The sequence below is a fragment of the Mesoplodon bidens genome (genome assembly GCF_964165515.1).
Source record: "Mesoplodon bidens genome assembly, chromosome: 9".
NCBI classification, from domain to species: Eukaryota; Metazoa; Chordata; class Mammalia; order Artiodactyla; family Ziphiidae; genus Mesoplodon; species Mesoplodon bidens.
The window spans coordinates 58,192,204-58,212,113 of NC_138166.1; the positions used below are offsets into that span (position 1 = coordinate 58,192,204).

General features: G+C 38.1%; 2 protein-coding genes across 3 annotated transcripts in view; one reads left to right on the forward strand and one right to left on the reverse strand.

Annotated features, from left to right (window-relative positions):
- TAX1BP1 (Tax1 binding protein 1) overlaps positions 1 to 19,910 on the forward strand; it is a 91,362-nt gene that overhangs the window by 19,913 nt on the left and 51,539 nt on the right. For both annotated transcript variants that reach the window (XR_014016621.1, XM_081243740.1), the window contains exons 4-5: positions 2,385 to 2,572; positions 5,823 to 5,981. Coding sequence is in view for 1 of the 2 variants with exons in the window: in XM_081243740.1 (XP_081099866.1) it covers positions 2,385 to 2,572; positions 5,823 to 5,981 (347 nt within the window). In the remaining variant the exon portion in view is untranslated. The remainder of the gene's footprint in view (positions 1 to 2,384; positions 2,573 to 5,822; positions 5,982 to 19,910) is intronic.
- Positions 9,473 to 10,634, reverse strand: LOC308622284 (endoribonuclease YbeY-like). Its single transcript, XM_081243649.1, has one exon. The coding sequence runs from the start codon at positions 10,559 to 10,561 to the stop codon at positions 10,067 to 10,069; it is 495 nt and encodes a 164-aa protein (XP_081099775.1). The 5' UTR covers positions 10,562 to 10,634; the 3' UTR covers positions 9,473 to 10,066.

A 19,910-nucleotide genomic window follows, 5' to 3' on the forward strand; every position in this document is an offset into this window, starting at 1 on the left:
TTGTTGCTGTGTGTGGGCTTACTCTTTGTTGTGGTGTGCGGGATTCTCATTGCTGTGGCTTCTCTTGTTGCGGAGCACGGGCTCTAGGTGCGCAGGCTTCAGTGGTTGTGGCACGTGGGCTCAGTAGTTGTGGCTCGCGGGCTCTAGAGCTCAGGCTCAGTAGTTGTGGCGCACGGGCTTAGTTGCTCTGTGGCATGTGGAATTTTCCTGGGCCAGGGCTCGAACCCATGTCCCCTGCATTGGCAGGCGGATTCTTAACCACTGCGCCACCAGGGAAGCCCATAATATTAGTCTTGATCACTTGGTTAAGGTGGTGTCTGCTGGGTTTCTCCACTGTAAAGTTAGTATTTTTCCCTTTGTAATTTAACAGTATTATGGGGAGCAATTTTGAGATACCTTGTTTCTCCTCAAACTTTCACCCACTAATTTTAGTATCCATCAGCGGATCTCGCCTACAATAATTATTGTTGTTTTTGCCTGATGATGCCTTTCTATTCTCATTTCTTGGACATTATTAATTGCAATTATTATGTTAGGAGGAGTCATCCTTTTCTCATTCATGCATATATATTCTGTGGAATAAAGTCTAATGCTATCATTTTTTTGTTGCTCAAATTGTTTTAGCTTTCTTTGGCTATTGGGAGGTCTGTCAAGGGGGCTTCTGTGTTTTTTGACTCCCCCACCCGCTTCTTTTTTGACAACTTCTTTCTTATTTTTAAGCACCACAGGATGTTTCAGGCTTATATTTTCTCTGCCCCCTCCCCTCTGTGGACAAAGTTCAGCTATTTTTTTAAAGAATGAAGTCAAGTGAAGTCAATATCATAATAATGAGGCTAAAAATTTCAAGATAAGAAGGAATAATAGGCATAGTGAATGCACATTTCTGGGTAGATATTAATATCCAAGATAAGGGGAATATGGGGAATATATTCACCTTTGTATGTTTGTTTCACAATCATTGAATGCTTCCTTTTTTCAGGTCATTCTGGGGGAATTCCAGAGTTTTTATATTTATTAATTATCTGCCCTCAGTATTTCTGAGTTCTGGATGTAGGCTATAAAGCATGTGTATAATGGTAACGCAAAGTACATGGTGGAGGATTTTTTTTTTTTTTTTGCGGTACGTGGGCCTCTCACTGTTGTGGCCTCTCCCGTTGCGGAGCACAGGCTCCGGACGCACAGGCTCAGCGGCCATGGCTCACGGGCCCAGCCGCTTCGCGGCATGTGGGATCCTTCTGGACCTGGGCACGAACCCGTGTCCCCTGCATCGGCAGGAGGACTCCCAACCACTGCGCCACCAGGGAAGCCCAGATTTTTTTTTTTTTTTTTTAATGTAAAAAATACCATGGGAGCTTTGGAGAGGATTAATTTTGAGCTAGGATTTGGAGAGGATTAATTTTGAGCTAGGATAATCCAGCAAAATTTAGAAGAGGATAACAGTTGAGCTGAAGAGAGAAGGAACAAATATTGAACACATATTATTTGTCAGATAGTGGGCTAGATGATATAACTACATAATCCATGGTACTTTGGAACTTTGAGATAGATGACTTCAAATTTCTTTTACAGATAAGAAATTTGGGCTCGGGGAGGTTAAGTAAATAATAATTAGTGGTAGAGCTGGAATTCCAGAATAAATCTGTGTGGTTCCAAAGCTTATTTTTGTTCTGCATCAGTAGACCTCATCCTCTTTCTGCCCTTACACAGTGCACATGTGTGGTGTATTCCGTTTGTTAATATCTCTCTTTTGCATTTAATTAATGTCATATTTGAGGGAACATTTCTTTAAATGATGTATTCCAACCCCTGGTCCTCCTAGGCTTTTATGCTGGTTCTTCCATTGCTCTGCCTTCAGCCTCTTTCTCATTGAAAACTGCATACTTGACTCTCCCAGATGAATTGGTTTTACCCTAGTGAAGATACAGGGAAAGAATATTCTGAGAGTATAGGCTTAGACCTAAGATAAGAAAAATATGGGCATATTTAGGGAAGAAAGAAGTCTAGTTTTTTTTTTTTTTTTTTTTTTTTTGGCTGTACGCGGGCCTCTCACTGCTGTGGCCTCTCCCGTTGCGGAGCACAGGCTCCGGACACACAGGCTCCGCGGCCATGGCTCGCGGGCCCAGCCGCTCCGCGGCATGCGGGATCTTCTGGGACCGGGGCACGAACCCGTGTCCCCTGCATCGGCAGGCGGACTCTCAACCACTGCGCCACCAGGGAAGCCCAGAAGTCTAGTTTTGATAGATAATTTGTGAAAGATAGGAAAGACATATCCTGAGTGCTTAGAAACAGGGTCAGAAATGAGAGGATATGGCAAGATTTGTTAAATTCAAATAATTTTATAACAGAAAATTTAATACTTTTTTTGTTTGTTAACTTCCTCTTAGCATATTACCTTCCAAATGATGATGGAGAATTTTATCAGTTCTGTTATGTTACCCATAAGGGTGAAATTCGTGGAGCAAGTACACCTTTTCAGTTTCGAGCTTCTTCTCCAATTGAAGAGTTGCTTACTATGGAAGATGAAGGAAATTCTGACATGTTGGTGGTGACCACAAAAGCTGGCCTTCTTGAGGTTGGTACCAACAGTGAGCTGGTGATTCATAAATTTATATTATGAACTGGATAATTTTGTTATGAACTGTGACTTAAAAATAGTGAATGTTTTAAAAAAGACAAATCAACCATAGATAAATTACAAACAGAGCTCATGTTGGTTGGCATTTTAAGAATTTTTAGGTTATGCAGGAGTATAACCTGAAAATCAAATGCTTTTTAACTAAAATAGTAAATTTAGAGTGTTGTTTTTGAAATACTTAAAAAAATTTTTCTGTCACAATTATGTTACTGATTTCACTGTGGCAGGGACTGTCCCTAGGCTTATCAGTATTTTGTGCATAGTATATCTGCAATAAGTAATTATTGAGAGAATTTAGACGTAAAACTTCCTAATGTTCCTTCACCCTAACCTTTCTTCTTTAGGGATGGCCTAATCTGTTGATTGTAGAATAGTACAGGTTTGGGAGTGAAGCTGATGGGAAAGTGGTATAAAGCAGTAAGTCTAACTGTAATTGGATGTGAACTTCATTTCACTATACCACAAGCATGCTCTATCTCATGTGTGGCAGTGAATCAGTGAAGCATCCCAGTCTCATAATTTAGGTTCAGCGTTTTTAGAATGATTTCTTTTCCTGTTTATCTGATCAAATGAATAAGCTGGATTAACCATAATTTAAAAAAAAAGGTGAAAAAGCTTCTCACTGTTTTTCACTGAATACTTTGGAGTCATTGCACTTGCATCAAAGGAAATTTTCTGTGTAGATGGTCTAATAATGCCATATGTCTTAATTTTTAGTACTTAGTGAAGGAAAAAAATAGAACAGCATTCCTATTTCAAGATATTTCTCAATGTCTTTACCCTAAACCTAAAAAATTAGAATGTTATATTTGAGTTTCTGTGAAAAAGATCTTCTTTAATTGGTTCAGTATACATTTTTGGTTATTTTACATTCCTATTTAGTCTGTGGCAAGTCATTGCTTATTCTTTATACTCAGATGGATGTTTTTTATATGTAAATATTTTATGCCTTTGATTTTATTTATCTTAAAAAACAGGCTACAGAAAAAAGACAAGAGGTTATAGATATTAGACAGTTGAACTAAGAAGGTTAGAAGGAACCAGTAATTTACTGTGAATTTTTCTGTATCTTTCTTTCCCCCTTCCAGAAATTCCTCTCTTATCTTAAATAAAGAAATGTAACTTTTATAGGGTGACTAAAACATTTTGTGGTGACAACTGCCTGATGATCAAGGTTTTTAGCCTGGTATTTGAATGCTAGTCAAAGATGCTGAAACAAGCCTAGATCTTATGAAGAATGCAGTGACTGTTTGTATTGCAGTTTTTTGAATACTTGTTAGACCACCCTGATTTCAGGACCTCCAACAGAAAAACAATAGGCATTTTGGCATCTACCTATCTTTTGTGCTCCAAGTAAATTGGGACATTGCACAATTTAGTTCTCTTCTTCCTACTCATAAAATGTATGCTGTCTCTTAGGTAAATGTTTCTGAGATAAGGTATTTATATTCTGATCAATTTTTTGATAAGTCTTTTAAATTTCTACATTTATCAAAACCTTTAATGATTTTATTAAAAATGCACCAAATTAGTACAAGTGTGAGACATTATCTAGGGCACTGTTGTCATTAAGAATGATTGAGCCACAATCCTTCAGTTTGTGAACCTTGGTTGGATCTTAGATTTTTAAAAAGTAGATATTTTGGGGGTAGTGTAGGATATTTTAACTGTGGAGTACCCATTGGGTGTTATAAAATTATTGTTAATTTTCTTAACTATGATCATGGTAGTGGTTAAATATAAGACTGTACGTGTTAGGAGATGCTTGGCCTGTGCACTTAGGGGTGAAGTATCTGCAATTATGTTTCAAATGCTTTAGTAAGAAAAAGAAATAAAACGTATATAGAGGGAGATTAAATATGGCAAAATATTAATAATTATTGAATTTAGGTGATGGGTGTTCATGGTAAAATTTTAACCTTTTTGTATTCTCGAAAGACATCAGAATACAAAACTGGGGAATTAGACTTATACACTTTTATATAATTTTAATTCCTTTTAAAAATTTCTTCTTAAGATTCAGTGAACTCTAAAGTATGTGTCAGTTAAATGAATCACTGGGAAAAAATGGTTCTTTTTTAATGTTTCTGTTGTACTGTGTCAAGGTGTATCTTTATTTTTAAGCGGCCAGAAAGTTTAGAGCCAAAAATCATTTTTTAAAAAATAGGTAAGGTAAAAAGAAATTCAGTGAATAAGTAAACTTTTCTCTTTTGAGGGCATTTACTCCTGTCATTTTCATTTAGTCTGATGGAAGAGATAGACGGGTCATTTAAAAATTTTACAGTTCTTTAACTTTCATAAGAGCCATTTTAGAGTTTAATTAGAGTTTGACTCCATGACCCTGGAAAAGTGACTTGGGGTGTACTGGGGGAAAACATTTTATTTTAGATAAATGTACAATGCCTCCTTGGTGAAGTTTTCCCTCTGAGTCTCCATTCTTCTTCCCTTGTTAGAATCAGACTTCTTGCTGTAAGAGAAATATTAACCATTTTATTTACTATTTTAGGTCCCTTAGTTTGGTAATTTTTAGAATACTGGAGTTTAGATTTTCCTGAACTAAGTAACTTAGTGTTCATGTAAGAGTCAATTATATTGTTAATATGTTACAGTGTGCATTTTTGTCCTAAAATTTGCATTTAATTATAGTTTCTTTTAATTTAGCTAAATAGAGGCCATTTTATACATACAGAAACTTATTCCTTAGTACCTTATTTAAAGAACCAAAACTTTTCACAGTAATCCCATAGATGAAGGCCTTATGTAACACACAAGGAAGTTCTTAATAGATTCAAAGATTCCCCATAGATTTGCATTCAAGAAGAGGTACACATTTTTCTCCTTGATTATTACCCAAAATAAGAACAGCCCAGAATTAAGTCATGTATGAAACTTAATATGCCTCATTTTTAGTACTGATTTGAAAAGTGATTAGCAGGCAACTTCATAATAAAATTCATTACTTTTACACCTTCTTGTAATGTTTTTTTCTTTGCCCAACCAAAAAATGGTTTAAATTTATGATTCATGAATTTTTCTAACTGAAGACTAAAAGAGTCTGATTGACATGAAGTAGATAGTATGTAAAAGTTCTTTCTGCAAATTTCTTCACTATTTTTTTGAAATGGAAAATGAATTAGTAATGTATTGTAAGATTATAAAAAAACAATTAGAGTTTTCTGTTTTATAGTTGAAAATTGAGAAAACCATGAAAGAAAAAGAAGAACTGTTAAAGTTAATTGCTGTTCTGGAAAAAGAAACAACACAACTTCGAGAACAAGTTGGAAGAATGGAAGGAGAACTTAACCATGAGAAAGAAAGATGTGACGGACTGCAAGCAGAGCAAAAGGTTAGTTGTGTCTTATGTAACTGATTGGAGTTATAGTATATTGTCTGAAACCCACTTTTTTCAGGAACTGAACCAGTTAAAATGAGTGAAGACCACATGTTGAAAAAAGTAGCATTTAGATAGATGTTTGTATGAGAATAGGTCATAGCCTATCAACCTTCTGTCATAGCCTCTTTTATGTTGTAAATGGTTAAAATACTTTTAGATTTTTGGTATCAGGCTTGTGACATTGTCCCCAACAACTGTTTCTAGATGCTTTACATCTAATTGTAGAATACTTGATTGATCTTGGGGGAGAGGGGTTAGAAATACAATTAGGAATGATAAACACTGAATAAAGGGAAGAATAGAATAAAGTAGTTAAAATTACTTTTCTAAAAAGCAGAATTTAGTGAAATAAGATGTACTATTAGAATTCTGAAATCCTTGATATGAGAAATGCAATAAATTATACTAAAAACCACCTAATTAAAAATTGGCAAAATTTCTTAATTTAAGAAAAAAAGTATAAGTGTAAAACAGTGTGGCTTGATTAGAGATACAAATGGATTTAAGTCAGTAGCCAAAAACAATGGAAAAAAACAATCACCTAATTTATTTAATATTTTCATAAGAAAATTTGTTAGTTTCAACAAACTTGCACAGATTATGATTATACATATCACAGTCTCACATATGTTGTAACTAGTTGGATATGCTAATGTCCATTGACAGGATTGATCAATTGTTCCCTAAGGATGGGGTCTGTTCCATTATTCTTTTGTGCAGCAAGACCCAGAACAGTTGCTTAATAATTGTTAATTGAACCATTAGTACAGTGATTCTCCATAGGTTTTATACTCCAGTGAAGTGGTTGTATATTGCACACCTGAGCAGAGATTATATACAGATAGGGCTCAAACTGAAAAGATTTCTTTAGCCTTATTCTGTTTGTTTGAGGATTGCTTATTTGAGTTAGAGGGTAAACATAACATATAGCAATGTATACAGTTGTGAATCTCCTTATAAACATCTGTAAAGTCTTCTGTCCATATTACCATTAACCTTTTTAGTTTAAACTACAGTTATTCCCCCAATTTTACTCTTGGGGAATACTTGCAGTCCTGCAGTAGGAGTATCCTACAGTAGGAGTAAGATACTCTATTTGGTTAAGGAACCACTTTTTGTTTGAGGGGGAGGTGACTGTGGGGCATGTGGGATCTTAGTTCCCCAACCAGGGATTGAATCAGTGCCCCCTGCAGTGGAAGCACAGAGTCTTAACCACTGGACCACCAGGGAAGTCCAAGGAACCACTTATTAAATTTGAACTTTTTAAGCAGGTGTACCAAGTATTATATTATAAATGTTATGATAAAATCTCATTGTATGTGCCTAGCTTGACTATTAGGACATTCAGCTACATTTTTAATTCAATTGTTATAACTCCTTTGCTATCCTTTGTATAATCCTTACCCTTCTCTTTCTATTCTTCACGCATTTCTCTCGATGTTTGTACCTGGATTTGATAGTTTTCCAAAGTGGCCCATTACAGCAAGAACTTAGCCCATGAGATCAAGAATACCCTGAAATATATGGCCTTTAAGGTTAGACTCTGATCGCCTTGAAATCCAAGGGAAGAAAGGATGATTTGCAAGAGTAGGAATGGCAGAATGAGAGGCCTTCAATTGCGTGAAATACTGATGTACATTAGGCCATTTCTCTGGTTCAGTTGAGTATTAGCTGAGATTTAAACAGTCTCAGGTTCTCTCTGCTGTCCAGGTGACAAGGGGTTAAGCAGTACAGGCAAGACTAAAGATTATTCTGACAGACTTAGATTGAGAAAGTGGTAGATTGAGGTCAAAGGATTAATGAAGCAAAATCTGTAGGAGATTGTGGCTGTGGTACCCAGAAGAGATCTTTGGAAGTTTTTATGGCAACTCATAAATCTTGATGACAGTCACTAATCTTGAAAGGCACTTCTTCCTTGCTGCTATCCTTTCATTGGAATATACTCTCTGGGAAGATGAAGTATGTGGAAGTGATTTTTAAAAATATGTTATACTGTAGAAAATGGTGATAAAAGGACCTAGAATGGTATTGGTTACGTAATAGATGCTCACTAACGTTAAGTAGCTATTATTGTTGTATTAATTTTCATAGTGATAGACCAGAGAATCATCAAGGAAGAACTAAAATATGAAGAGTGTCATCCAAGAGGAATAGAAATTGACAGCATTTTCCCCAGATTTTATTTATTTATTTTTTTTTGCGGTACGCGGGCCTCTCACTGTTGTGGCCTCTCCCGTTGCGGAGCACAGGCTCCGGACGCGCAGGCTCAGCGGCCATGGCTCACCAGCCCAGCTGCTCCACGGCATGTGGGATCTTCCCGGACCGGGGCACGAACCCGTGTCCCCTGCATCGGCAGGCGGACTCTCAACCACTGCGCCACCAGGGAAGCCCCCCAGATTTTAAAAGTATTGATAATACTTGTATAATGTTATATGTAAACAATTATGAGTTATATTTTGGCAATTGCTTATTTCTGGGGATAAAATAACATGCTTGCCAGGAGAGAGAGTTCTTCTTTGTTACTAGTCGTGGGGCTTCTAGTTTTTTATGAATTTGCTTTTTACTTCCAAAATTATAGTCTCCATCTTAATCAGGGAGGCCTGCTGGGTAGTTAGAACAGCTCAGGAACTTTCAAACCCGGGTTAGTTGCGTGGCTTATTAAATCTGTGACATTTCTTGGCATCTGTTTAAAATCTATTCCATGGTATGAATTCTGAAAAACGATCTTCATATAATAGTCCTAAAGGGCTTCTCTTTGAGGTATGAGTATATAACCTCTGAATATCTGAGGGACTATTAATATATTTACAATTCATTTAAAATTTTATAATAGTATACTAGGAATGATCTATAGAGAACTTCAGTTTCTTCATGGTAGAAGAAATATATTGCATTTTCATTGTTTTATAAAATATGATTAACTTATTACCCATTCAGTACTTGACAAATACTAAAACAAATGTTTATAATAATTAAATGTTTATAAATAAAATCTTCCATCTTTTGTAAACATTGACTTTTCTCATTGTAAAATACCACTAGAGGGAACACTCATTTTGTAAATTAAAAGAATTGGACAAGTTAAGATTATCAAAACCAATTGGTATAAGTGATGCGTTTAATTATATTTAATGTTGGCTCCTTGAAGGTATAAGGTAGGATTACAAAGTAGATTAAAACTGAAACCAAGTAATATTTATAAATTGAGAGCTATAATTTATATTTTGTATTTCCCCTAGATTATTTTAATGTGATATATATATTCCATTATTCATGTATACTCTAAATTTTAAAAGTAACAATTTTCATTAAGGATAATTTTTACATTCATTTTTAGTTCAACTCCAAAGAAGTGTGGATTTTTCTCTCCTGTAAAAGGCTGATTAATAAGAGTAACTCATATAATACTTTTAATGTAAGCCAGGTGCTATTCTGAGTGTTTTTATGTCTGTTAACTCTCTTTATACTATGAAGTGTAGGTTACTTAACCTGCCTACAATTGAACAGTTTATATAAGTGGTACAGGCAGGCAGTCTGGCTCCAGCCAGTGCTCTTAATCACACTGTATACTATACCAGTGTTCTTAATGACACACTATACCTACTGCTGAGGGCTTATCTAATTGATCTTTTTTAAAAACAGCTTTGTTGAGATGTAATTTACATACCCCAAAGTTCATCACTTTAAAGTATAAAATTCAGTGGTTTTTATTATATTTATAGAATTGTGCAACCATTACCATAACCTAGTTTTAGAACCCCCAAAAGAAATCTTTTTTTTTTTCTGAGCACTTAGAACTATTTTATTTACAACACTGAAAATAACACACCTACCTGTGTCCCGAGCAAAGAAGTGAGTGGAAATTTCTCTAGTGTTCTAAGAGGCAGGTTCCACTCATAGAATTCAGCACCTGCTAAGGCTGGCACTTCGCAGCCCCACAGGACAGCAGTGGCCAGCAGGGACTTCAGCGTGGGGGACCCCTGATCCTTGGGGCCCAAGGTGGGGATCCACCTTCCATTCACACTGTGGCACTTCGGTCAGAAGAGGCCCCTGTTCAGGGGCAGAAACCTGGTCCCTGTGTGCCTGCTCAGCTCCTCGAGAACCTGCTTCTCCTTCTGGTACCGCTTCTGCCACTCGGCCTCCGTGCTGTGTGTGAAGCCCAGCAGGTGACAGAGCCCGTGGGTGGCAGTCACAGTCAGGATGTCATAGTAATCTTCATTTTCTTTGCAGTGCTGGAAGATATACTCCACTCCCAGGAATATGTCTCCTAAATTATACTCATCTGGAAAATCAGGCTGGGGAATTTTGCCTTCTTTCAGATCCTTGTGAAATGGAAAGGAAAACACATCTGTTGGGGTATTTTTGTCTCTGTAGATTCTGTTAATTGGCTGAATCTTTCTGTTGTCAACACAGACGACCCCCAGGTCGAACCTCTGCACCCACAGGGCTCTCCGCACTGCCTGCACCTTCTTGCGGAGCCGCGCCCGCCTCAGGGGCACCGCCTGCTGCAGGTTCCTCAGCACCAAGATCATTACCACCGGAGCCCTGCCCCAAAAGAAATCTTGTACCTATTTGTCATCACTCTTTATTTCCCACAAGTCCCGGGCAACCACTAATCTAAGTTTCCGTCTCTATGGATTTGCATGTTTTGGACATTGCATACAAATGGAATAATGTGTGGCCTTTTGTGACCAGCTTCTTTCACTTATAATGTTTTCAAGCTTCACCCATTTTATAGTATGTGTCAGCAGTTCGTTCTTTTTAATGTCACATGATATCCCATTGTATTAGTCTTTTTTAACCCCCAACTTCACATTTATTAGACTTACGTAAAAATTAGCAGGTTGTATGTATAGTCCGTGTGTTCTTGTTTTTGTTTTGGAGTGCTAGATATATATTTGAAATTAGAAGATTGAAAACTAGATATATATTTGAAATTAGAAGATTGAAAATTGTATGGTATTGAATCTTGTTTTCCAAGTAGGACTAAAATGGGCTGTGATCCTGTTAAGTTTTCTAGTTAGTTTAGTTTATAATTTTTTGGTGCCTAAACTATGAATTAAGTTTTTTTCATAAAATAAATTATATATATATATATATTTTTTGCGGTACGCGGGCCTCTCACTATCATGGCCTCTCCTGTTGCGGAGCACAGGCTCCGGACACGCAGGCCCAGCGGCCATGGCTCACGGGCCCAGCTGCTCCGCGGCATGTGGGATCCTCCCGGACCGGGGCACGAACCCGTGTCCCCTGCATCGGCAGGCAGACTCCCAAACACTGCGCCACCAGGAAAGCCCTATATTCTTAACTTGAATATTAGTAACTTAAGATGTACTTCAAGATATTTTAAAACCAATTTCTTTTGTGGGGTACTAAGTCAACATTGCTTAAACAATATGAGGAGCATGTTATGAACTATTGTATATATTCATATTGTTTTGGTTCTTAAGTTTCACAAACTAGGTAGGGTACCTTGAGACATTACCAGGCATTTGGGAGTTATAGGTATAGGAGTGAGAGAACATGAAAGATCTCTCATTATGATAGTGGCTCTGGCTAGTGTGGACCTCTTCAACTATCTTTATATTTTTGGCTTTCTTTAGCCTTGCGTTGGATACCTGGTTTTGGACAGAGGTAGTTTAAGGCATTTAAACTGCTTAATGTATGGATTGCCCCGGTTGCTTTTGTGTGTGTGTGTGTATATATATATATATATATATAATATGTAGAATTGCTAAAAACCAATTTTGAAGTTAGGATATCATTGAATTTCTAATTCTCTTTTACCATTTTTTTATTGAGAAGACACAAAGGCTTAATTTTAATGCATAATTTAATGTGTTTAGCAATACGTTTCTTTAAAGCCAGTTACTTTCATTTTGCACCTGATTTGCTAAGTAATAGTTTCAGAAATTCATAATATTTTGTTTCTAAAATATATTTATACACTTTGAACTAGCTCATAATCTTGTATAGACTAATACAGAGGTGTAACATGAAGCATTGTTTTTTAACATCTTTGTTGGAGTATAATTGCTTTACAGTGTTGTGTTAGTTTCTGCTGTACAACAAAGTGAATCTGCTATACGTATACATATATCCCCATATCCCCTCCCTCTTGAGCCTCCTTTCCACCCTCCCTATCCCACCCCTCTAGGTTATCGAAAAGCACTGAGCAGATCTCCCTGTGCTATGTGGCTGCTTCCCACTAGCTATCTGTTTTACATTTGGTAGTGTATATATGTCCATGCCACTCTCTCACTTCGTCCCAGCTTACCCTTCCCCGTCCCCGTGTCCTCAAGTCCATTCTCTACGTTTGCGTCTTTATTCCTGTCCTGCCTCTAGGTACATGAAGCATTTTTTATAGTTTGTTTCACAAGACTTGTAGCATTGAGTATTTTTCATTCAGTTTCAGGTATAATTGACCAAATTGTAAGATACTTAAAGTGTACATAATGATGACTTGAATATGTATAAAGGAAAGGATTGTGAAAGGATTCCTCCCATCTAATTAATTAACACATCTTCAACTACATATTTATCTTTTTTTTTTTTTTTTGGCTGCCCCGCGTGGCTTATGGGATGTTTGTTCCCAGACCATGGATCAAACCCGTGCCCCCTGCAGTGGAAGCACGGAGTCCTAACCACTGGGCTGCCAGGGAATTCCCCTATTTATCCTTTTTGTGTGTGTGTGTATATGTGTGTGTGTGAGTGTGTGTGTGTGTGTGAGAGAGAGAGAGAGAGAGAACATTTAAGTTCTCTCTTAGCAAATTTCAATTATACAGTATAGTGTTGTTAACTGTAGTCACAATGTTATACATTAGATCCTCAGACTTTATTCATCTTATAGCTAAAACTTTGTCCCCTTTTATCAACCTCCCTGCCCCCCACCCCTCAGCCCCTGGCACCCACTTTTCTATTCTTTTTCTATGAGTTTGACTTTTTATTTAGATTCTTCATATAAGTAGATACCATGCAGTATTTGTCTGGCGTATTTCACTTAGCATAATGCTCTCAAGGTCCATCCATGTTGTTGCAAATGGCAGGATTTTCTTCTTTCTCATCACTGAATAGTATTCCATTGTATTTACGTACCACATTTTCTGTATTCATCCACTGATATACATTTAGGTTGTTTCTTTATCTTGATTGTTGTGAGTATGCTGCAGTGAACATGAGAATGCAGATAAATCTCTTCCATATCCTGTTTTCATTTCCTTTGGGTACATACCCAGAAGTGGGATTGCTGAATCATATGGTATAGTTTTAGTTCCGTATTGTTTTCCATGGTGCCTGCACGAGTTTACATTTCCACCAGCAGTGCACAAGGGTTCCCCTTTCTCCACATCTTCACCAGTATTTTGTTATCCCTTGTCTTTTTTTTTTTTGCGGTACGCGGGCCTCTCACTGCTGTGGCCTCTCCCGTTGCGGAGCACAGGCTCCGGACGCGCAGGCCCAGCGGCCATGGCTCATGGGCTCAGCCGCTCCACAGCATGTGGGATCCTTCCGGACCAGGGCACGAACCCGTATCCCCTGCATCGGCAGGCGGACTCTCAACCACTGCGCCACCAGGGAAGCCCTTTTTAAAATTTATTTATTTATTTATTTTTGGTTGCACTGGGTCTTTGTTGCTGCTCGCGGGCTTTCTCTGGTTGCGACGAGCAGGAGCTACTCTTCTTTGCGGTGCACATGCTTCTCATTGCGGTGGCTTCTCTTGTTGAGGAGCACGGGCTTCAGTAGTCATGGCGCACAGGCTTAGTTGCTCCACGGCATGTGGGATCTACCCGGAGCAGGGCTCGAACCCGTGTCCCCTGCATTGGCAGGTGGATTCTTAACCACTGCGCCTCCAGGAAAGTCCTATCGCTTGTCTTTTTGATGACAGCCATTCTGATAGGTGTGAGCTGATATGCATTGTGGCTTTGATTTGCATTTCCCTGATTTTGAGCACCTTTTCATGTACCTTGAGCACCTTTTCATGTGCCTGTTGGCCATTCGTATGTTGTCTTTGGAAGAAAATGTCTTTTCAGTTCCTCTGCCAATTTTTAAATTGGATTGTGGGGTTTTTATTGGGGGGGGCGGCTGTTGAGTTGTGTGAATTCTCTAAATATAATTTTGGATATTAACCTCTTATCAGATATTTGATTTGCAAATATTTTCTCCAATTTCAGAGGTTGCTTTTTCATTTTGTTGGTGGGTTCCTTTGCTGTGTGGAACCTTTTTTAGTTTGATGTAGTCCTGCTTGTTTATTTTTGCTTTTGGTATCAAATGCAAAAATTCGTTGCCAAGACCAAGGTCAAGGAGCTTATTACCCCCTGTGTTCTCTCCTAGGACTTTTGTGGTTTCAAGTCTTAAATTTAAGTCTTTTATTCATTTGAGTTAATTTTTGTGTATGGTTTAAGATGGTGGTCCAGTTTCATTCTTTTGCATGTGACTGTCCAGCTTTCCCAGGACGATTTGTTGAAGAGTGTACCCTTTTCCTATTGTATATTCTTTGTTCCTTTGTTGTATTGATAGATTGATTGAACACATATGCACGGGTTTATTGCTGGGTCTCTTTTCTGTTCCATTGATCTGGTGTAACGTAAATCATTCAATTTTAATTTAAAAAGCAACTTAATATAAGTAAAATATTACCATCCTAAATTTTTTCTTCTTATTTAAGAACGTATATGAAACCCAACATTAAAAATTACTTGTCTGGACTTCCCTGGTGGCGCAGTGGTTGAGAGTCCGCCTGCTGATGCAGGGGACACGGGTTCGTGCCCCGGTCCGGGAGGATCCCACATGCTGCAGAGCGGCTGGGCCCGTGAGCCATGGCCACTGAGCCTGCACGTCCGTAGCCTGTGCTCTGCAACGGGAGAGGCCACAGCAGTGAGAGGCCCACGTACCGCAAAAAAAAAAAAAAAAAAAAAAAAAATTGTCTGTGGAATGTATACATGTTCAGGAAATAACTTAGACATTTATAGATATATTTGTAGCCTTTCCTCCCTCTCCTTTTTCTACTCCAACCAAAAAAATTTAATCCTTTGGATCTGGAATTTTCTTGTAAAGCTAGAAATTTTTTTTAACCATTTATTTATTTATATTTAATTTTTATTTTATATTGGAGTATAGTTTTTTTTTCTTTTTCTGTTTTTTCTTTTTGAAGAGTGCAAGGGCCGTGAGCGCCCTGGAACCCTGGCCCACCCCCCATGCCGAGGGTGGCAGAGGACTCGGATGCGGACGCATCCGGTGGCACGCGTGTGCCACCGCCCCTCCGGCCCCGCACGGCCCCCCCGGGAAAGGGGCTTACGGGGCCGGCCCTGTGATGTACCCCGCCTCTTGGTCCGCACCCGCCTCCCCCTTTCTGGAGTATAGTTGATTTACAGTGTTGTTTTGTTTCAGGTGTACGGAAAAGTGATTCAGTTGTACATATATATATATATATATATATATATACACACATTCTTTTTCAGATTCTTATCCCATATAGGTTATTACAGAATATTGAGTAGAGTTCCCTGTGCTCTTCAGTAGGTCCTTGTTGATTATCTATTTTATATATAGTAGTGTGTATATGTTAATCCCAAACTCCTAATTTATTCTTCCTCCCAACATTTCCTCTTTGGTAACCATAAGTTTTTTTTTTTTTTTAATTTTATTGATTTATTTATTTTTATTACTGTGTTGGGTCTTTGTTGCTGCACGCGGGCTTTTTCTAGTTGCGGCCAGCAGGGGCTACTCTTTGTTGCGGTGCGTGGGCTTCTCCTTGCGGTGTCCTCTCTTGTGGAGCACAGACGCTAGGCGCACGGGCTTTAGTAGTTGTGGCACGCGGGCTCAGTAGTTGTGGCTCGCAGGCTCTAGAGCACAGGCTCAGTAGCTGTGGTGCACGGGTTTAGTTGCTCCACGGCATTTGGGATCTTCCCGGACCAGGGCTCGAACCCCTGTCCCCTGTATTGGCAGACGGATTCTTAACCACTGCGCCACCAGGGATGTCCCCATAAGTTTGTTTCTGACGTCTGTGAGTCTGTTTCTGTTTTGTAAATAAGTTCATTTGTATCATTTTTTTAGATTCCACATAAAAGTGATATTATATAATATTTTTCTTTTTCTGACTTCATTTAGTATGATAATCTCTAAGTCTATGTTGCTGCAAATGGCATTATTTCATTCTTTTTTATGGCTGAGTAATATTCCATTATATGTATGTATGTGTGTGTATATATATATACCACATCTTCTTTATCCATTCCTCCATTAGTGGACATTTAGGTTGCTTCCATGTCTTGGCTATTGTAAATAATGCTGCATTGAACATTGGGGTGCATGTATCTTTTCGAATTATTGTTTTTCTCTGGATATATGCCCCAGAATGGGATTGCTGGATCATATGGTAGTTCTATTTTTAGTTTTTTAAGGAACCCCCATACTGTTCTCCATAGTGGCTGTACGAGTTTACATTCCCACCAGCTGTGTAGGAGGGTTCCCTTTTCTCCACACCCTCTCCAGCACTTATTATTTGTAGACTTTTTGATGATGGCCATTCTGACTGATGTGAGGTGATACCTCACTGTAGTTTTGATTTGCATTTCTCTAATAATTAGTGACGTTGAGCATCTGTTCATGTGCTTTTTGGCCATCTGTATGTCTTCTTTGGAGAAATGTCTATTTAGATCTTCTGCCTTTTTTTTGGCTTTGCAGCTTGGCTTGTAGGATCTTAGTTCCCTGAACAGTGATCGAACCTGGGCCCTTGTCAGTGAAAGCATGGAGTCTTAACCACTGGACCACCAGGAAATTCCCTGCCCAGTTTTTGATTTGGTTGTTTTTTTTGACACTGAGCTGCATGAGCTGTTTGTATATTTTGGAGATTAATCCCTTGTTGGTTGCATCATTTGCAAATATTTTTTCCCATTCTATGGGTTGCCTTTTCGTGTTTTTGTGTGTGTGTGTGTTCTGGGTCTTCATTGCGGTGTGTGGGCTTCTCTAGTTGTGGCGCGCAGGCTTCTCTAGTCTCTAGTTATAGTGTGCAGGCTTCTCTAGTCTCTGGTTATGGTGTGCGGGCTTAGTGGCCCCATGGCGTGTGAGATTTTAGTTCCCTGACCAGGGATCAAACCCGCGTCCTCTGAATTGGAAGGTGGATTCTTAACCACTGGACCACCAGGGAAGTCCCGTCTTTTCATTTTGTTTATGGTTTCACAAAGGTAGAATTTAAATGTATTTGCTCATAGCAGACTTTTGATAGTAAAAGTGGCTCTTATTACATTTTATTGTATTTAAACTTTGCTGTCTTGGAATATGGACAATATTCTCCATGGAAATTGTCTTTTTTTAAAAAATTTATTTATTTTGACTGAGCCTGGTCTTAGTTGTGGCATGCGGGCTCTTAGTTGAAGCATGCATGCGGGATCTAGTTCCCCAACCAGGGATCGAACCCAGGCTCCCTGCATTGGGAAAGCGGAGTTTTACCCACTGGACCACAAGCAAAGTCCCTTCATGGAAATGTTCTTAGTGCAATTTTTTGCTGTTGTTGTTTGAATAAAAGTATAAGGTTTTCTTAAGATAAATTTGAAGTTTATTACCTAAGAGGTTATATGAATATTTGTTGTTTAAATTCAGAGATCTAAAGTACTGCAAATTGAAATATGCTGAAGTAAGTTATGGTTTCTATCAGGTTAGTTTACAAATAAAAAGTTTACAAATAAAAATCAAACAAAAACTGTAACTGAGGGACTTCTCAGGTGGCGCAGTGGTTTAGACTTGGCACTCCCAATGCAGGGCGCCTGGGTTCGATCCCTGTTCTGGGAACTAGGTCCCACATGCATGCTGCAAGTAAGAGTTCGCATGCCACAACTAAGGAGCTGGCGAGCTGCAACTAAGGAGCCCACCTGCTGCAACTAAGACCCGACGCAACCAAATAAATAAATAAATATTTAAAAAAAACTAACAAACTTAAACAGGTTGTTTTTATGAGAGCAATGTTAATGAGAGAGTTAATTCCCTAGTTATTATTCTTTTTTTTTTTTTTCTTTTTGCGGTATGCGGGCCTCTCACTGTTGTGGCCTCTCCCGTTGCGGAGCACAGGCTCCGGACGCGCAGGCCCAGAGGCCATGGCTCACGGGCCCAGCCGCTCCGCGGCATATGGGATCCTCCCAGACCGGGGCACGAACCCGTATCCCCTGCATCGGCAGGCGGACTCTCAACCACTGCGCCACCAGGGAGGCCCCCTAGTTATTATTCTTATTTATTTATTTTGCCTTTTAACACATTATTTTAATGCCATGAAGATAGTTTATTATAGTACATTGTTGTCAGTTATATTTTTGTTTGGTGTATTTCTAGGAACCAGAGAAGATACATTTATATTCTCTATAACTATCTACATAGCTTGGTATTATAGTTGATTTCAAGAAGCACAGTGTTTGAGAAAAGCCAGATTACCTCAAATGAGTAAGATTTATTTTAAAATCTATTAGCAGTTTCCATAAATGACATAATCCTTTTGCCAATGATTTGCCATTTAGAGTATTCAGGTACTAATTTACTAAATTTTATTGCTGTATATGTTTGAATCCAGAATATCATCATACTTTTTTCTAGATAATTGTCAGTGATATTGTATCTGGTTTCTTTACATGTGTTCATTTGTAGTCAGAGTTAATTTTGTCTTTATTTAACATAGGAATAAATGTGTTGTTAAGATATTTTTAGTGCATGTTTAGCCACATAGATGATTCACAGTCTTTTTATCTGGTTGTTCATATTTGAGGGTTATGACTTGGGGGAATTGGTAATAGTGGGTCATGGTGACGTGATCCTTCAATTTAGGAGGAGAGGGTGAAGTCTGCTGCATGAATCTGAAATGCCCAAATCTCGTAATCTCCTTTTGCCACCACTTTTGTTACTGTTCTTATCTTGGTGCACAGTGTAGCTGACTTACTCATCTCTAAGTTTTTCTCTGTTTTAGTACTCGAATTATGGTGCCCTTTTGACATAGCTTGCAAATACTGACCAAATGAATATTTATTCCAAATTTCAAGTGTTTTTCAAAGACTGTGTTGTAGATTTTACTGTTTTTAAAATGTTTTTTTTTTTAAAAGAAAACATGGTTCTTAGTTATTTGTATGTACACTAAGGGCTTTGATGTCATTTTCATGCTAAGGAAAACTTAGACACATTGAAGATGCTTATCCTTCACTCAGACATGAGTGCTACAGGCCTGAAGAATAATCCCCACTTTAGTATTTTCATGCCTTTTGCAGTGGGCTTGGATGCTGAGAAGCTATTGGCTGCTTTTATAGGTACCAAGAAAAGATTCCGAGACTCTCAAGTATAGTTAGAATTAATTTATGACTCACTATAGAGTTAACTGACTCATAGATAAAGCAGTTTATGTTTTGTGTTTAGTTGCTTATGAATCTTTTCTAGTTATTCTCCTATACATTTTCTTTAGAATGCTATTTACCCACTATAGAATTTCATTAATTGCAGAATCAGAAACTAGTTTTTGCCTCTGGGCAATCTAATCTTTTTCCTAGGAAGAAATACCTGGATTAAATCTGTAGCCTATTCACAGGACCAAGAGAGCATTTAGTAAAAATAAAAAGTAAAAAAAAAAAGTAAAAAACTATTTAGAAACCTCTCTGACTGTCCTTATAAAAAAGCAAGACAAATACTGAAAATGTGTCAAATATTAAAGGATCATTGGATAGTGACAACAATTATGGCAGAGGGAGTAAATATCACCTGCTTTCTCTGGTGTTGTGTAGAATTGAAATCAGAAAAGCATTTAGTTTTGCGTAACAGTCTTTGGTTTATGTTACAAATTTAGTAAGGCAAACAGTTGTTTTGAGCAAAAATAAAACCAATAGAGTGTATCTGACCTCTATTGTGATAAGCTTCTTA